At 44.0% G+C, this 17252-nt stretch overlaps 1 protein-coding gene across 1 annotated transcript in view; it reads left to right on the top strand.

Annotated features, from left to right (window-relative positions):
* Window positions 1-17252, top strand: part of LOC146632883 (dedicator of cytokinesis protein 3-like) — a 247985-nt gene that overhangs the window by 126006 nt on the left and 104727 nt on the right. Inside the window, exons 4-5 of the mRNA XM_085353604.1 lie at window positions 2722-2777; window positions 13916-14012. Coding sequence (XP_085209730.1) covers window positions 2722-2777; window positions 13916-14012 — 153 coding nt within the window. The remainder of the gene's footprint in view (window positions 1-2721; window positions 2778-13915; window positions 14013-17252) is intronic.

Raw genomic sequence — 17252 nt, 5'->3', positions numbered from 1 at the left:
ACCTTTCAAAGAGACGGCACCGCCGCTGCAAAAAGTGAAGCTTACTTGTACACTTGAAAAATGAAGGCACCCGCAGACTAAAGCTGGAAATCGGCATCATATATGTTACCCTGCGACTGCGCTGCAGCATAGGCAGCGGGTTTGTCGTGGTCTTGATGAAGACAGAAGATGAATCTGAGGCTACTGAAGATGAAGAATGAGTTTTTATACAAATCAGATTCTGTATTCTGACAATGCAAAGCTGCAAGGTGCAAAGCGATGCACCAGATTTCCAACACTGGCTTCACACTGGTGCTGTAGCAAACCAGCCTGAAATACTAGAGGACAACAGTCCTTTATTGAAGAGGTTCTGTTTTGCTTTACTCACTCATTAGATTTACTGGAGGTGCCAAAACTACTTGGTCAGTCTAGGAAGAAGCTGTGGTTCAGGTTGAAAAAGCAGAAATGTTGCTGGAGGATAGGCCTGTATATCTGTTATGCCTGTTTCATGCAACTGCGTCAGATTAAGCAACTATACAGATATAGTTTCTTTCCATGCCTACGCAGCTACAGCAGCAACAATAACTCCATCACTGACAGTCAACTGAGTTAGTGATGGAACTGAACCAAGAACCAGCGTGCACGTCACTATGCTCCAGAACAGCATGGTTTCCATCCATTAGGCCAAGCTTCACACAATAAACTGATCAGCTGCCGTGCATGGCACTCGCCTTCTTTGTGGGCCCAGGAAAGATTGGGCCTTGCCTTGTGTAACCTGTCTTTATAATTGATGCCAGCGGTTTTAAATGATGATTCTCTCATAATTATGTCGAAGGCCTCAATATTTCACTTAGAAATGTGAATTCTTAGTGCTTTAACCACTTTGGGAAGCCAAGCATGCAGAAGCTTGTTTTCCTAGAAAATGTTGGGTTTTAGTTGCTATGGCCACAGATGCAGAAAAGGAAAGAGGGCACAACTTCTTGAAGATTGCTGAAAAACCTCCACAGAAAGGCTGAAGATGCTTCACCTGCCCTTGGTTCAACGGTGAAACAGTAGAGGTGCACACTGTGCACATCAGGGTTCGGTGAGGGGGTACAGCCGGCTCTGAGACGCAGAACTCTGAACAATATCAATCAAAAGCCAATAAATATGTCAAATAATTTAATGGTCTAACTTCTTATCTTCTCTTTTCTAATCTTAAAGCTACACCCTGAAAAGAAGGGAACAGGAATTTAATATGTGCTTCATATCAGTTCAGGGCCTCTAGTGACTCGATATGTCACATAGTGTGAAAAACAGCCCGAGAATTTAACCCCAGAGGTAGAGCACAAACCTGAAAACAAATAAAATAAATATAAAACAAATAATAATAATTTAAAATTTAAAGACAATAAATTGAATATACTGAAATCTCTCGTGGGACACTTTCCTCACTGGTTGCCTTTCATGCCTGCTGGTTTTGTCTTATTCCAGCTAAAATGATCTCAGCCTGATTTGTTTGGATCAGAGGTTTTTTTTTGCTTTTTTCCTCCCTCTTTATTTCTAAAGTTTTGCACATGTAATTTGACATATCAGGCCCAATACAGCAAGTACCAACCGATATAAAGACATATATCAAAACAAATTAGGCCATTAAAATTCAGATGATAACAAAAAAACACGAAAAAAGAAAGAAAAAAAAAAGGAAGAGAAACAAAAAAAAACCCCAACAACAGCCCACGCACAGAGAACAACAACAACAACAAAAAACCACAAAAAATAAAATAAATTTAAAAATCAACTCTCTCCCAAAACCATAACAAAATGATCAGAGTTTAAGCTGATTGGTCCAATCAGTGTTGCCCCGGGAACGTCACTGGATCAATGTAATCTCTTTGCAGTGTGATCTTTACTGGACTTTAACACAGTTGAAACAGCTGCAAGTCCAAGCAGTTCATTTTATGCCCATCACATCAGAACAGGTGGAGACAGCGGGACCCAATGTTTCCTGTATAAACCCCACCCTTCCTCAGACCCTGTAGAGTCCTTCTTCATTATATACTTTTATTGTACAGCCCTGACCAAAAGTTTATGATCACCTGAAAATCATATTTTGCATAGGAAAGAAAAGCGTCTGGACTTATTTAAGTTGCTTGAAGACGTTTCACCTCTCATCTGAGAAGCTTCTTCAGTTCTAAGGTCAAATGGTGGAGAGTCCCAGATATAAACCTAGTGGGAGTTTCCCCCCAAAGAGGGACAAAGGACCCCCTGATGATCCTCTACCTAATCACATGAGCTGTCTTCAAGCTGTCTTCGCATGAGTCTTCCAGCAACTCAAACAAGTCCAGACGCTTTTCTTTGCAAGCTCCTTAGACTATGATGACCTGGATGACTGAGAACCTTCACAGACGTTTAGGACCACGTGCCTTTAAAAGGCCAAATCTGTGCAAAAATGTGATTCGCTGTCATTTTCTGTCAGGTCACAGTGTCATGACGTTCTGATGGCAAAGGCAGCATGTATTTCTCCTCACTGGAAGATCTCCAATCAAAGACAAGAAGCGACCTGCCTAGCCTGCCATCAGCCTCCGTTATAACTTATTATTGTACACGAATGATTGAGGAGCGTCTCGCTGCTGCACACAGAGGATAGTCTTTACTCTGCATGTCTTTATCGTGATCTGTCTCTCGGTGTTATTGGATGGGAAGTAGACGGTGATTAATTATCTTTCTTCTCTGTTATTTTTTCTGTCTGTGTCTCTCCAGGGAGTTTTTCCTGCCAGCTACGTTCACTTGAAGAAGGCCATCGTCACCAACAGAGGGTAAGTGTGTAAACCTGCGACACTACACTGAGCCTCTGTGAAACCTCAGGCTCGGTTAGACTCACGCTTTCGATGAATATAACACCTTCACTGACTCCAGCATCATGTTTCAGTTTGAGGGCTGAAAGCAGTCGTGTTGAACATAAAAACAGCAAAAAGCATTTATTGTCCTCTGAGCCTTTCTTTCTCTCCTGTTACTCATTCAGTCATTAGTGTCTCTTTTCTGTCTGAAGAGGATTTTAACCAGAGCTTCACGGACAGAGCGTCGCTAACAGCCTCTGCTGAGAGTGACAATACGTTATACTGCCAAACGTATTCAGTCAGCCCTGCATTTGTTCCAGTCACTTCCACAGGCTTTTAAAATAAATGCAAAGTTTCCTTATTGTCTGACTCACTAATGAAAGCTGCACATGTGGCAGCTAATACCTGCAGGCCAAAACGATCGAGTCTGTTTTTTGTCATAAAGTAGAGAAAAAGTGTATTATTCGTACCACCTGCACATGTGGCGTGGTTTGCAGCACACACATGCACACGGTGAGCCACTGCAATCATCTGTGGGAAACCCAGTCTTGCTTTTAAGAGCACCAGCTCTGCACTTGTTTTCAAGGTACTAATGAGGTTAACATCTTGGAGAAGTTGCCACAGTTTTTCGGTGGATTCAGTCCGAGTCTTCTGCTTGTATGATCCTGGCCTGAGATGTTGATCTGGGCTCTTTGGCGCCCTGCTTCCTGCTGCAGGACTTGCTGCTCTGCTTTCAGCTGAAGAACAGTCTTTGTGAGTCTGGCTGCATGTTTAGATCGCTGTGAGTTTGGGGGCCGATCAGACTCCTTCCTGATGGTGTTGTGAGATAACAATCATCGAACATGCCAAAAGCCTTTTGCACCATACTGTATGTCATCATCTTTTAGTCACTCCAGATCTGATCCGATTTGAGTCGCCCTCGTGTACCGAATGTGGGATGATGCCACAGTCGGGTATATTTTATATCCGCAGTGCTGGGAGGCATTTTTCTTCTTCTGCAGCTAAAACTGTTTAGGAGGTAATTTGATGAAATCTGCTTTTCTGTTGGGATCAGTTGTTTTGAGACTCATTCTTTCTAAATAAGGTATAAACCTCCTTTTTTCTCATTTCCTTCCAAGTTCAACTGTACATATTTTAATACATTAGCATAATTATTTGGAAAAGCTTTAAAAACAAAAAACAAAAAACAAAACCCTCCAAAATTCAGATTAATCAGCGTTACAGAGCGTGTCGCGATTTGCATAAGAGTTTTTTAATTAAAGGCAGAGAGTAAATTAATTGGAATTAGTGAATCTTTTAGAGTTTCAAGTAGGCCCCCGGGGCAGAGACGGAGAGTTGGTGTATTTTACTGAAGGAAGATGGAGGCTGCTGCATGATGACAAACATAATTAAAGACTGTTGATCAAGTGGGTCTTAAAGCAGCAGAGCTTTCGATGTGCACGTGGGTGTGTGTGAGGGAATAAGAGAATTACACTGTGTGTGTCTTCACTGTACAAACAAATGAGTCATGTTCAGTATGAGTTACAGACACTCAAGGGGTGGTGTAGGTGGAGGCGTGTTGCTTCAGGTACCAATTAAAATCCGTACTGACAAACAGAATAAAGCTAGTACTTCATGTTTTACCTCAGGGATGATACGCTGGACCGTGCATGCACTTGATTGGTCAGCTCAGCATTACATCAGCTCGTGTTGAGCCAACTTCAACTCTAAGTTTTCTTGCTGGAGCTCCCTGAGCACCACCTGCTCCCTGCTGCACTTATTCTAACTCACTGATGTTTCTTCTCAGTTCACGAGCACTGTGGTAGTTCAGACTGTGTTGAACCTTTACTGTAATTACAACACGGAGAGAACGTTTGGAAGAATGGAACAAAATTTACTGTGAGAGAAAAACTATTTGGTGATTAGACCCCGATGACCCAACGTGTCATTACGGGATCCCAGCGGTGGCAGGATTTAGGACGGGACCCCCGGAATCAGGACGCTGGTGATTTAGATGGAGGCTTGGATGGAGCTCTGAGTGATTCGGGGGAGGCGGAGATGGGGAGGAGGCTGGTTGCACATATGAGAGCCTGAAAGAGAGAATGACAATGAGGACCGAGATATAATGTAATGATGTAAGTGTTGCGTTTGAGAGCGTGGGAAAGTGGAAGTGATGTAAAGAACAGACAACCAGGAAAAAAGACAGACATATAACTTAGGCGTAAGCTTCATATAATTATTGAATTATGTACATCAATGTTTTACATTACTGCATTAAAGAAAACGGGATGTGATCACAGTAACGTGGTACACCCACCAACAGGGCTCGATCGCTGTGATTGGTCTGCTGGGTAAAAGGTGACCAACAAAGAGTTGACCATCCAGCACTGCTCACAGCACCAAGGAGGATGTCTGCTCTGCATGAAGCAGGCAGCAGGACATCTGTACAGTAGATGCTTCTGAGCTTTAGTGAACCTTCTTTTCATAAAACTTCCACTTTTACTGTCCGGTGAGAATCAGCGTAGTCACTCTGCACCCTAGAAAATCTGACAGTGATCTTTAATGTCTCATGTGTTTGAGACGGCACGGAGAGATTTGAATATCCTTATGTAAAAACTGCAGCATGAGGTCAAATGAGTTTAGCGGATTTTAATTTGTTCCTGTGGAGTCGGCCTGCCTGCGTCCCTGTGTCGATCCACCAGTGTACAGCAGCCTGCAGGTTTGTGCCAGGAAGCTCTCAGAGCTGACATTTACAATTATCACAACCCTGCACTTCATTACTACACATGGAGAGAGAAACCTACTGTACAAGTGCACGCGAAACATTTATAGTAACGGTACAAAAAGACTTGAACAGCAAAATGCACCAAAAAAACCTAACAAACAAAAAACACTTGCAGGCATAAAAGAATGAAATCAGGCTCATGTCTGAAGTTAAATGAACACTTTGTGTAGAGCCTGTGTGAGCTCCTCAGTGAGTCTGATCACCTGCTTACTGTTTGTTTGCAGCTCCAGTCAGACCCAGGACCTGACTCTCATCAGGTTTTCTGCACAGTGCATGTGAATCGATTATGAAGTGACAGATTTTTAACTCACCGGATCGTTTGGTCAGTTCTTTTCTGGCATTTTGGCTCCACCTGGACTGACGCGAGGTTTTGCTACATGGAAAAAAAAGTTTGTCCAAATGAATTAAAATGACTGTTCAATAGCAGAAGGTAGCAGCACAATGTTCCTGAGAAGCACTGAAGCATCTGAGGCTGGGAGTTTGTGTGGCTCCCTCTGCAAACAGTCAAACAGGCTGATGGGAGCAGCAGGTCAGTGAAATGCTCTACAGGCTCGTTTTTAATCCTTTATTCCAACAAGTTTAACAAGCAGAATAATTCAAACACTTCAGGCAAGTTCCACTGCCTTTCAAGTTTATGTAAAGAAACAACTGAGCTGACAACTCGGTCAAAACTACCAATAAACTGTCATTAAATACAATATACTCCCAACTGGGTTAGGGTTCATATTTTTATTGGGTTGATAATTTAGATGAAGATGTCATTTTCTTCCCTACAGGTCCAGTATACCCAGACTTTCTCTCTAATATTGAACCTCATGATTAACAGCTGAAAGTAACAGTAGCACGCTCCTGAAAAGCACCGAAGCCTCAAAAAGAAACACAGATGCTGTAAAACGTACATTTTTTGCACCATTTCTTCTACATTTGAAGGTTTAATACGAGGAGACGATCTGTGCTCCACCAAAAACAGAAATACATTTGTTTTACTAGTTTCTTATTACTTTTATGATTAAAAGAAAATAATTTCATACATTGCACAAGTTTTGTATTTGGCAGCAGCAGCATGGTGCTCCAGAGATCAGTGCTGCTATCTTTGAGTTTGAATCTTCCTGCTTGGTTTCTGCAGATTTCCTTCACACCTGCCTGTTAGCTGGACCTCATTGGTTGTAGGTGCATGTGGTCGCACGTGGACCCACTCTGCTCTGTGTGGACCCACTCTGCTCTGTGTGGACCCACTCTGCACTGTGTGGACCCACTCTGCACTGTGTGGACCCACTCTGCTCTGTGTGGACACAGACTAAAGCTGCACAAATGACAAAACATGCTTATGAACTCATAAATAATGAGTCGGTTACAAAAGACAAATTTTAAAAATGTGCAGTGCATTGTGACGTTGTGAATAAATGGCAGTATGTGCAGTTCACATCTAAATGAATAGTTAATGTTACATGCAGTGCTGTGTGTAACCTCTGGGCGCCGTGAACAGTGTGGACGTATTTTTAGAAGCAGTGTTGCGCTGTTTGCACGGTGACCCTCAGCTCAGCGATCGGTGCGGTGAAATGACGGCCGCCCTGCATTTAACCCCAAGTTAATGTCAGCATACGGAGCTTGATGGTTTTCATCTTTGACACCAGCTTCATGTTTGTGATCCACAGATGGAAAAGAGCACATGTGTTTAAAAAAGAGAGAAAAGTGCTCCGTGTCTGCACGTGTACGCTTTTATCATTTCTTATCAGAGCCAATCATTTCTTTTTCCTTTCCCACTCTTCTGTCATCCTGCCTCGGTCCATTTTCTAACTTTTTGATTTTGAAGCTGTTTCTTAACAATTCAAAGCACCAAATAAACGAAAATAAGACGCTAAAACCAAATCCCTCGTTCTAACTTTGTCTGAGCTGCTTAAGCACCAGGCTGGATTTACTGTAGCTTATCACGTATCATTTAAGGGACAATTTACTCATTATCCTAACTTAATAATGTCACATTTTCCCATGAATGCAGTCTTTTTGAAAATGCAAAGAAAAGCTTTTATACCAGTTTGGATTCGTGCTGCAAAGATTGTGGAGCATTAAATAAATTTTATGAAGCACAAAAGAACTTCTCATCTTTTCCGTGTTCGCATTTCAGGGTGACTTGAGCTAATGTAAAACCTAAGAGACCATCAACAGTGAGAGCGGTTTGTTGGGTTCAAAGTGTCATCATCTAATAACTGATTAAGCCATCAAGATTCAAATTAGTTTCATTTAAATACTGCCAGTTCACAAGAACAGCCACGAGGCTCTTTATATGTTTAGGTAATGAGCCTACAGGCTTATATGGAAAAACCCATTTGGTGATAGTGGGGGGGGAGAACTCCCTTTCTAGGTGAAAAAGCTTCCAGCAGAACCGAGCTCTGTGAGGGGAGAGGATAACACGAGAGACCACAAACAGCAAACGGGACAAATCACAAACTACGAGACAGAATCACACATTTGCTGGATCGTGTGAGCACTTCAGTTCGCTGTCTGCTGGGAGTTCAGTAAATAGAGCTTAATACAGCTCAAGTACACAGACTGAGTCGGATGACGCACCAAATCAAAGCAGTTTAATGGCAGGAAGCATGACAACATCCCTGGAGACTAGAAGCTGGTAGTCATGGTGAAACACACCACAGATGGAGGCTCAGCTGAGGCATCCAGGTAAGGTGGAGATGTGGAGGAGGTGAGTTGCATGAATGAGAGTCTGAAATGCAGAATAACAGAATAGCAGTGAGATTTAAAGCACAGGGAACAGAGAGACTAACTGGCTCTCAGAAAACAGGCAAAAAGACTATTGGATCAAAGACGACAGAATTGAGTTTGACAGGGTGGGAAAGCGGAAATGACGAAAGAGCAGCAGCTCAAACACTCAGGGCTGCAGGCAGGTAGGAGAAAACAGAGCGGATGACGGAGGTTGGACAGCAGTGCTCTGGTCAGGATGTGCCAGCTATTCCGTTTTAATGGCCAGCAGGGGGCGCCTGCTCTGAGTACAGGAGTCATCCTGCTCCTTGGATCTTTGGCCTCAGTAAAAACTTGATCCTGATCAGTCCTGCTGCTCTCAGCCACGAGGCTTAATTCCTGCTGAATGTCCTTCGTTTAGTGCAGTGTGACCCTAATAACCGCAGAGATAACGGCGGAGCGTGTCGACATGCTCGGGTTTGATTTTTGAGCTCAGAGCATCTGACTCACCTGACTTTTCTGTTTAACTAAAATTAAGAAAGACTCAGACTTTTGTGTCCATACTGTCACCTAGTGCACTGGTGTCCTTCCACTCTCACACATGATATCCATGAAACCAGAAGCTATAACTTAAGATGCACATTTAAGGAAACCAGTTAACAGTTAACAGAGTACTGCAAGAAAAACAATCCCAGTCTGACTTACATCGGCTCATCGCTCCAAAGTCATTGGGGTATTTGTCTCTATCAGCCGTTTGACCCTGGTGGTGTTAGTCTCTGCATCTCCTCCATCACTGGTCGGCCAATCACGACCTTTAAAAACTGATCATTTATGAATTATTATTATTTCAAACATCACAAACACTTCAGTTCAACCTGTTCTTACATATTCATCAAAGCATATCTCTGCTGATCATCGTCTGAATGGTAGCTGGCTGTCAGGGCTGAAACCACATTAGAGTTTGCAGGAGGGCGTGGTCTGTGTCGCTGCTGCGGGGAGGCTGACACACCGGAGCTGCATCAGTTCATCACGCCTCCCCTGCATTTAAGTCTGTACCGGGTCCTGAGTATGTGAGGCTGGCAGCTGAAACCACATTAGAGTTGTTTCAAGATGAAAACTGACGTTCACCCCTCGGCCATAGGCTGGTGGGGTACTGTCGACGCCCCGCTGGGCAGCCAGGTGTCCGCAATAAGTCGAGAACAAGGTAACATAGGATTTTCACATTCATACCAGGTGTAGCTACTAAAAATCTGGAATGAGTTTAAATCTCAGCAAACTTGACCTCAAGGCCAAGGTCAGAGGTCAGGTTTTTTGAAAATCTTGTGAACATAACAGCTCAATGATTTTGAAATTCATCCTATTAGTGCATCCACAGGCAGGCTGAGGGGTAGCACCAGGCCTTTTGAATCTGAGGGTCATCTGAGGAGTTTGTAGGGTGTTGAGGACGACACACTGATGCACACGGCTCAGCAGGGTTTTTCAGCTGCTGTGACAGAAAACGTATATAAACACACGCCCGGTCCAAAGCCAAGTTCAGCTGTGGTCTGAGGTGGTGAGTGTTATGGACTACGGTAAGTGCTAAAAGTGCACTTAGTGGCTCTGTTGTTGAGGTCCGAGAGGTCAGGAGCAGAAAAAGCTCCATCGAACCTGTTTTTGCTGGACGCAGTTAGCAGGGTAAAAACATCAGGATGTGTTAGATTACAGGATGTGGTGGGGTTTGATGCACCAGCGATAGAAGGCGGGGGCCAGCAGCTCTTATGTGATGCTGTGTTTGCTGCCAGCAGGTGTAAACAGTAGGCTGGCTAAAGCCGTGTTTATTATCTACGTCCGAGCTGCCGGGAGCTGTCAAACTGCTTCATTGGAGGTGGATTCAGATGGGAGCAGTGTGCGCTCGATGTGCCAGTGACATTCAGCTGTCACAGACTGTAAGTGCACCACTGCGTAAAGTGAGAGATGGAGTGCTGCTGAAGTGCTGATACAGTCATTTATGCAGAGGGTGTTGAGAAATGGACTAAGGATACAACCACGAGGGGCTCCGGCATTGATGCTGCTACGCCTCTTCTGACAGCCTGCGATCTTTTAGTGAGACGCACTTTGCCATGCTAATGTGTCATGCAGTACACTGGAAGCATCATTGAAAATGTTTTCTGTAATGCACAAAAACTAAGAAATAAGAGGCTGGATTGGAGTCGTTTAAAGCAGCCCAGAGAATACAGAATATTAAATCGCTGTAAAGTTTTAAACACAGCTGTGGGGTATGAATATAACCAAAGGATGAAAGACAAAAAGAATTTCCCCCAAAAATCTCTTCTTCTCTCAAGAGTTTCAAAACAGAGGCAGCGAGTGTTTTTAAGAATGAACTGCATGGAGAATAACAGAGAATAATAATAAAGATAGGCTGTTATGAGGCAGCAGATGAAAATATAAGTGGCTTGAGACTGACGGAGAAACACTGTGGCAGCTCGGGGCAGCGATGACTCGGGGCAGAGATAACCAGATGGAGACTAGTTGTGGGGCACGGTGAGAGAGGATATGGATAAAGATTTGCAAACAACAGAAACACAGACAGAGGTCAGGCTAGGAGACAGAAACCAAAGACTGTGGGGATGTGGGTGCAGAGGGAGACAGAGCACAAAGAGGGAAGAAATGCAGGAGAGAAAGCAGAAAAGGGGGAATAACAGGAAAGGCAATACAGAAGAGGAAGCTGTGAAGAGGAGGAAGAGTAGAATGTGCAAATGGATGATGGAGATGTGCCAGAAAAGAGAGGAGGAGGAACACGAGGCAGGGAAGCGGGAGGAGGGAGCGATTAGGCTGAGTGAAAAGTAGAACAGAGGCGAAGAGGAGGAGACGCGTCTGTGATACAAGTGTAACTAATGTGTGTGAAATCACCAGGCGGCCGCCAGCTACGGCTCAGCTGGGAGATCAGCTAATCTGGCACACTGGCTTTTATTAATTAATCAGTTACTGTATGCGACGGAGGGAAGGGGGGTACGTGAGCAGAGGGGTAAGAAGGAAAGAAGTGCTTCCCTGAGTGAGGGAGGGGCGAGCAGAAAGGTAGCGTGGGATGAGAAGAAGAACAAAAGTGTGTGTGTTGCTTTAATGCTCTTGACTCCAGGCTGGAGACGCAGCTTTCAGTTCTAGTGAAGAAATCCCTGATGCTCAAAACTATGTACAAGTGCTTAGGTGAAACGAGGTCTTTGTCTTCAGCTGCTTTTCTTTGTTCCACCTGAAGACGTGAGCAGGAGGTAGAGCAGGTCATCTACTGATGGAAGGTCGGTGGTTCGATCCCCGGCTGCTCCGGACTGCAAAGAGGCCAAACACTGAACTGGAGTTTCTCCTGAGTGAATGACAGATAGAAAGACTGAGCTGTGTTGTATAAGGCGCTTGGCAAAAGTAAGACCCATTTTATCCAGGCCACATTTGGAAACAGTAATCCATGCTTCAAAATGCTGCTGCACTTTGCTGCTGGGAGGTGAGGTGAAGGCGCGTTGTCCTCCTATGCATGGGAGGACAATGCATAGGAGGATTGTCCTCCCATTCAAAGGACAGGTTCATTAAACTCAACCTGTCCTTGGTGCATTGTCCCTCAACCGTCCAAGGAATACATCGATTATTTCCTGGAGCTTTCAGCGATTTCTGGACCCTGTGGATTCCTGCCTCATCCCTGTGGTCGGCCTGGATGATGCTCCTTCGTGACCCCTGTCCTCCTCGGCTCAATGTGCGCCAGGCGAACCTCTGCGATCTCAGGCCGCTGTGTCGGGCTCCCTATGCAGCTGAGCCTCACACCTCTGCCCCAGCTCCTGTCAGGATTGGCCTGGTAAACGCCAGACCGCTGGTGAACAAAGGAGGAGTTATTTACCTCCTGGAACCTGGACTTTATGTGCGTCACTGAGATTTGGCTTAACACGTGAGTCCGGTATTTTATCCGAACTTTTACCAGCGGCTTGTTCCTATTTTAACACACCGAGGACATCAGGGGAGGAAGAGGTACAGCGGGTGATTTTTTTTAAAAAGGATTTTAAATGTAAACTGTGATTTTTAGAGTTTTCATCTTCCAGCCTTGAGCTCACATGTTTTGAAGTTAATCACTCTAACTCAGTGATCATTGCTGTTATTTATCGTCCCTCTAAATACAATAAGAACTTCATAAATTACCTTTCAGAACTTCGAGCTGGGACTTTGCCCAACTACGATCATGTTTTTATTGTGGGAGGTTTTAATATCCATGTCTGCTGTCCAGACAAACCTCTGGTGAAAGGGTTTTTAAGCCTGACTCTTTTAATCTGGTCCAGTCCATACCCGGTCCCACACACGAACACGGAAACACACTAGGCTTGGTCTTGTCACACAGTCTACCTGAGTCAGACGTGGAAATATCTGACGCTGTCTTTTCTGATGCTGTTTTCACGAAACCACCGCACATGTTCGCCGCTGTTGGATCATTAACCCTTCCACTGCTGTCCAGTTCTCCTTTGCTTTTAGCCAGCTGTCTGTCCCCGCTGATCTCACTCCCTTGGACACAGAGGACCTCAACTCCTGGTTTGAATCTTCTTGCCTTACTATACTGGACTCTGTGGCACCATTAAAAACCAGGCAGCCCAAGGCTAAAACCGAGCCTTGGTTTAATAACACCACTTGGGCTGTGATGAGGAAGTATGCATAAGAAACCCGCCCTGGACCACACTGTATTGGCTAACTACAGGCCATCTCCAAGCTGTCTTTTATGTCTCAAATCTTAGAGAAAATTGTATATTCCCAGTTGATGGATTTTTTAAATGAGAACGGCATCTTAGAGGTCTTTCAATTAGGCTTTAAAAACCTTCATAGCACTGAGTCAGCAGTCTTAAAGGTTTTAATGATTTCCTCCTTTCCTGCGATTCTAGTAATCATGTTGTTCTGGTCCTCCTTGACCAAACACCTGCCTTTGACACTGTAGACCACAACATTTACTGTGGCTTACACCATCTTGCAGACATTCGTGGTACTGCTTTGAATTGGTTTAGCTCTTATCTTTCTGACAGAACTGTTAGTGTTAACCTTTTAGGGCACGAGTCCTTTTCTGCTCTTCTTCAGTTTGGGGTCCCACAGGGCTCAATTTTAGGGCCTCTGCTTTTTTCATTATATTTACAGCCCGTGGGAACCATCCTTAGAAGGCATGTGATATCCTTCCACTGTTATGCTGACGACTGTCAGATTTATCAATGTGCATGATCTGTACACCTGTTTTTGATAATAAAGCTGGCTTTGACTTTGACAGTTTACCTTATTTCATATAAGGTAAACCATATGCTTTGTGTTTCCACCTGTGCATGAAGTGTGCTTTGTTGGTACAGGCAGTATAAGTGGATTCTCTGTGCTTTAACAAGATTAGTGTTTGGATTTCTGCTTCACTGAACTGTCAGTTCACTTTAATTCATTAGTGTAGAAACCTGACACACGTAACTCCACACAGTCGCCAAGTTCCTCTGGTGACAAAGCAGGCCAAGCTTTTATTGTCTCTCTTACTTTTACGCGCGCTAACAATTTCACATGTAAAGGCTTTGTACTGTGGACGTGCTGCTCTGTGTGTCCTTAAATCTGCTTCAGTTATGGACATCTGATGCTTGTCCAAACCCAGCAGCTGTGAATTAAATGTGTGTGTGTCTGTTTTCTATTGCAGGCCACATGAGACTGTGGTGCCTCTTGAAGACCCCATTGTCACCGAGGTCACGTCAACACTGCAGGAATGGGCCTTACTGTGGAAGCAGCTCTATGTGGTAAGCAGCGCGGAGCATCCGTGTGCATCGTGCCGCTTTGTTGTCAGGAACAAAGGGAATGCAACAGACCGAGTCCCCCAAAGCCCGACATCTTTAGAAAGAATCCAGTCGCTGCTTAATCTCAGCAAACATCATTATTATCACATGTATTCTGAAGCTGTCCCAGAATCTGAAAGTGCTGCAGTTGTTTTTGTTTTCGTGAAGAACTATTCTTGGAGGTTAACTAAAACTAACCCAGCCTACGGTGTGGGGAGGCCTTCAGCAGCAATTGGTGCTTGATAAATCTCTGTTTTGAAGAAAGAAATACAAGTAGCTGATCAACCAATCAGAACGCTGCACAGCTGCAAATCTTAAAAACATCTGCTCTTCATTTTTCCCACACCTAGTACAGTTTTTCTTGTTTTGTGGGTTTATAACCAACTAAATAAATGAGAGACTCAGGTTAACTTTACTTTAGCTGGTTTTGTAACGTGGGTTCATCCCAGTTCACACAAAATCTCCAACTCAGATCTTTTCTCTGTGTAAATCGGTGAAAGTGAATATTTTCTGGATGAATTCAGTGGACCAGCTGTGAAAAAAGAAACTCCCGCTGCTGGGATCAATAGCAAAAATAATGCACAATAAAATAAATAAAACATGTTCATCTGAGGATAACAAATAATAATTACTACTTCTTATTGCACAGCTGTGTGAGAACAGAGAAATGGAGGATACTGATTCTGACCTGTATTAAAATAAAAATATTCTCAACCAATCAGATTTCTGAATTGCACCAAAGACCTCTGAATGGGAACACTGACTTGTGTCCAGCCTCGGCCTGTGCTGCCCACAGATTCATGTATTTTTAAGGTGCGATGTTCCTGAGATGTGCCTGGCTCTGAAAGCACAGTGAAGGCTTTCTGTACAAAAGTGCAAAGGCTGCAAGCAGTAACTGTGAGCTCGCTGTCACTCATATCTGCATCACTGTCAGCCAATCAGATTTTTCACTCACTCCACCCTCTCTGTCCAGCCATCAGTTCGTAGCCTTTTTTCGTACTTTTAGGCCATCTGTCTTCTCGCCACTTCCTGTCGCAATATGTGATCGGAAATCCATCTGTCCCTAAACGGATAGAGGGGAAAGTAATCCGTGCATTAGGCCTGGTTGTAATCTAAAACTGTCGCTGTGCTCCGTCTCCTGTCTCTGTTCCGATGGTTATTTTCATCACTCATCTTCCTCGTGTCCTGCCAGCCCCGTCGCTCTGTGCTTTTATTCTGGTTTAACAGACTTTTGTCTTTGCTCCCTGCCAGAGTTGAAGAGATGAAAGACAAAATTGTCATTGTCGGGTTCTGCGTGACAGATTTTCTATTTCCATCCTGACAGATCTGACATTAACGAGTGTTTTGTCACTGACAAAGTGAATGTCCTCTTAAAGCAGATGAAAATCCAGCAACAAGGAATGCTCGTGCGTTGTGGACGGATGGAGAGATATAGGAGTAGATTAGAGAGAATGACTGTCTTTGTTGCAACACTGTCTGCTTATAGATAAGCACACATGCAGATAAGAAATAATAAGCCCGTAAACAGAAAAGGACGTGGAGAGGAGACAGAGAGAGGGATGCCGAGGTCTAAAACGATGAAGCTGGTGCTGAGCATCAGCGCACTGCGGAGCAATTCTCTGGTTTGTTAGAAGGGAAAGATTTTTGGTATTTCATGGGATAACAATCAAATTTTCCATACTTAAAAAATTGCCACCATAAGTTAAATTGAAATTACTATTATAATGTAAATGCCAAAAAACATGACTTGCAGAAAAGAGTGTGCTCTACATGCAGACAGCGGGCACAGTTGGGCCATAATCTGGGCGACTTTTGGCACCGTTCCCTCAGTTAGGGCACTGACGAGTGTTGTGTGGAACAGACGATCTGGACTTTAGATGCCTGCTCTGCAAACTCAGATGTGCCCTAAGTCAGCGGTCTCCAACCTTTTTTGCGCCACGGATCGGTTTATGTCCGACAATATTTTCACGGACCGGCCTTTAAGGTGTCGCAGATAAATATAACAAAATAAAACTAGTACCGGTACCGAAAAAAATAAGATTTATTCATAACACACGTGAAAAGACCCAGGAAAACCGAGTTAACGATAAAAACGATAACAAAATAACGCTGAAAACCGATAAAAACCCTGAAAACCAGACATTTCACACCTGAGCCTCAACTCTCGCGGCCCGGTACCAAACGACTCACGGACCGGTACCGGTCCGAGGCCCGGGGGTTGGGGACCGCTGCCCTAAAGGCCACAACGCACCTAATATTTGGACGTGTGGCTGAGCTGAAGCATACACATTTGACTTGAGTCAAGGCAAAATGTGGTCCATGGAAACCAAATTACACCAAAACAATGATTTAGAGCTGGGTATAAGGAACAAGTATCCCCCTTACATGTTGGACCTTTGATGGACCTCAGATATGTTTTATTGCAGGACAAATGTTGAAAGAGGAAATAAAAAATTTGAAGATGCTGTAAAATCCTATTCATTATTAACTAGCAGCACTTTTCCTGTTAATGGTTATTGTTGTTATAACAGTGAGTTATCTCATGAACCAATGCAAAAACATGACGCAAAGACAACCATGACGTGAGGAAGTCTGTATCATCAGTAGTGAGGATGTGTGAGTGGATAAGTGCTGCGCTCCAGAACATCGGAGCCGCAGTTTAATAGAGAAAAAACTAAACCAGGTGCTTCCCGTTGTCCTGATGGTGTGCATCACCCACCTTCTGCAGTAGAGAGGAATAAAGAGAAGTAAGGAGAGCAACCAGACCATCACAGTGGAAAAAAATCCAAGTGCAAAACACAAACGGGCTGCGATCCAGGGTCTCCTGTCTGCTAAGCTCCCTCCTACCTCCTAAAGCAGACTGTGCAGCTCTGCAAAGCTGTTATCTCTCAGCAGCCAGAATCGCTGCGGACGCACCGACACCGATAGACACCTTGCACTTAACGGTGAAACACAGGTGGCGTCTGCCAGAACGGCGTTATGTGACGCCCGGGGAATGTGCAAATTTGCCAAAATGCTGCCTGGAAGCAAAATGCTGACACACTGATGTCAGAGCCCACTTTAAGCATTTTCATATTAATTTAACGTTTTTCTAGAGCTTGTACAAAAATATAATAATTGGCAGTGAGTCATAGAAACCTGTGTGACTCCCAGTTCACATATTTGTGTGTATACTTGTTTTTTTCCCTCTCTCACATCCACACA

Source organism: Diplotaxodon limnothrissa, linkage group LG5, assembly GCF_057381915.1.
Source record: "Diplotaxodon limnothrissa isolate DT_005_m linkage group LG5, D_limnothrissa_male_GT1.1, whole genome shotgun sequence".
NCBI lineage: Eukaryota > Metazoa > Chordata > Actinopteri > Cichliformes > Cichlidae > Diplotaxodon > Diplotaxodon limnothrissa.
This window is presented reverse-complemented; position numbering and strand designations above follow the sequence as displayed.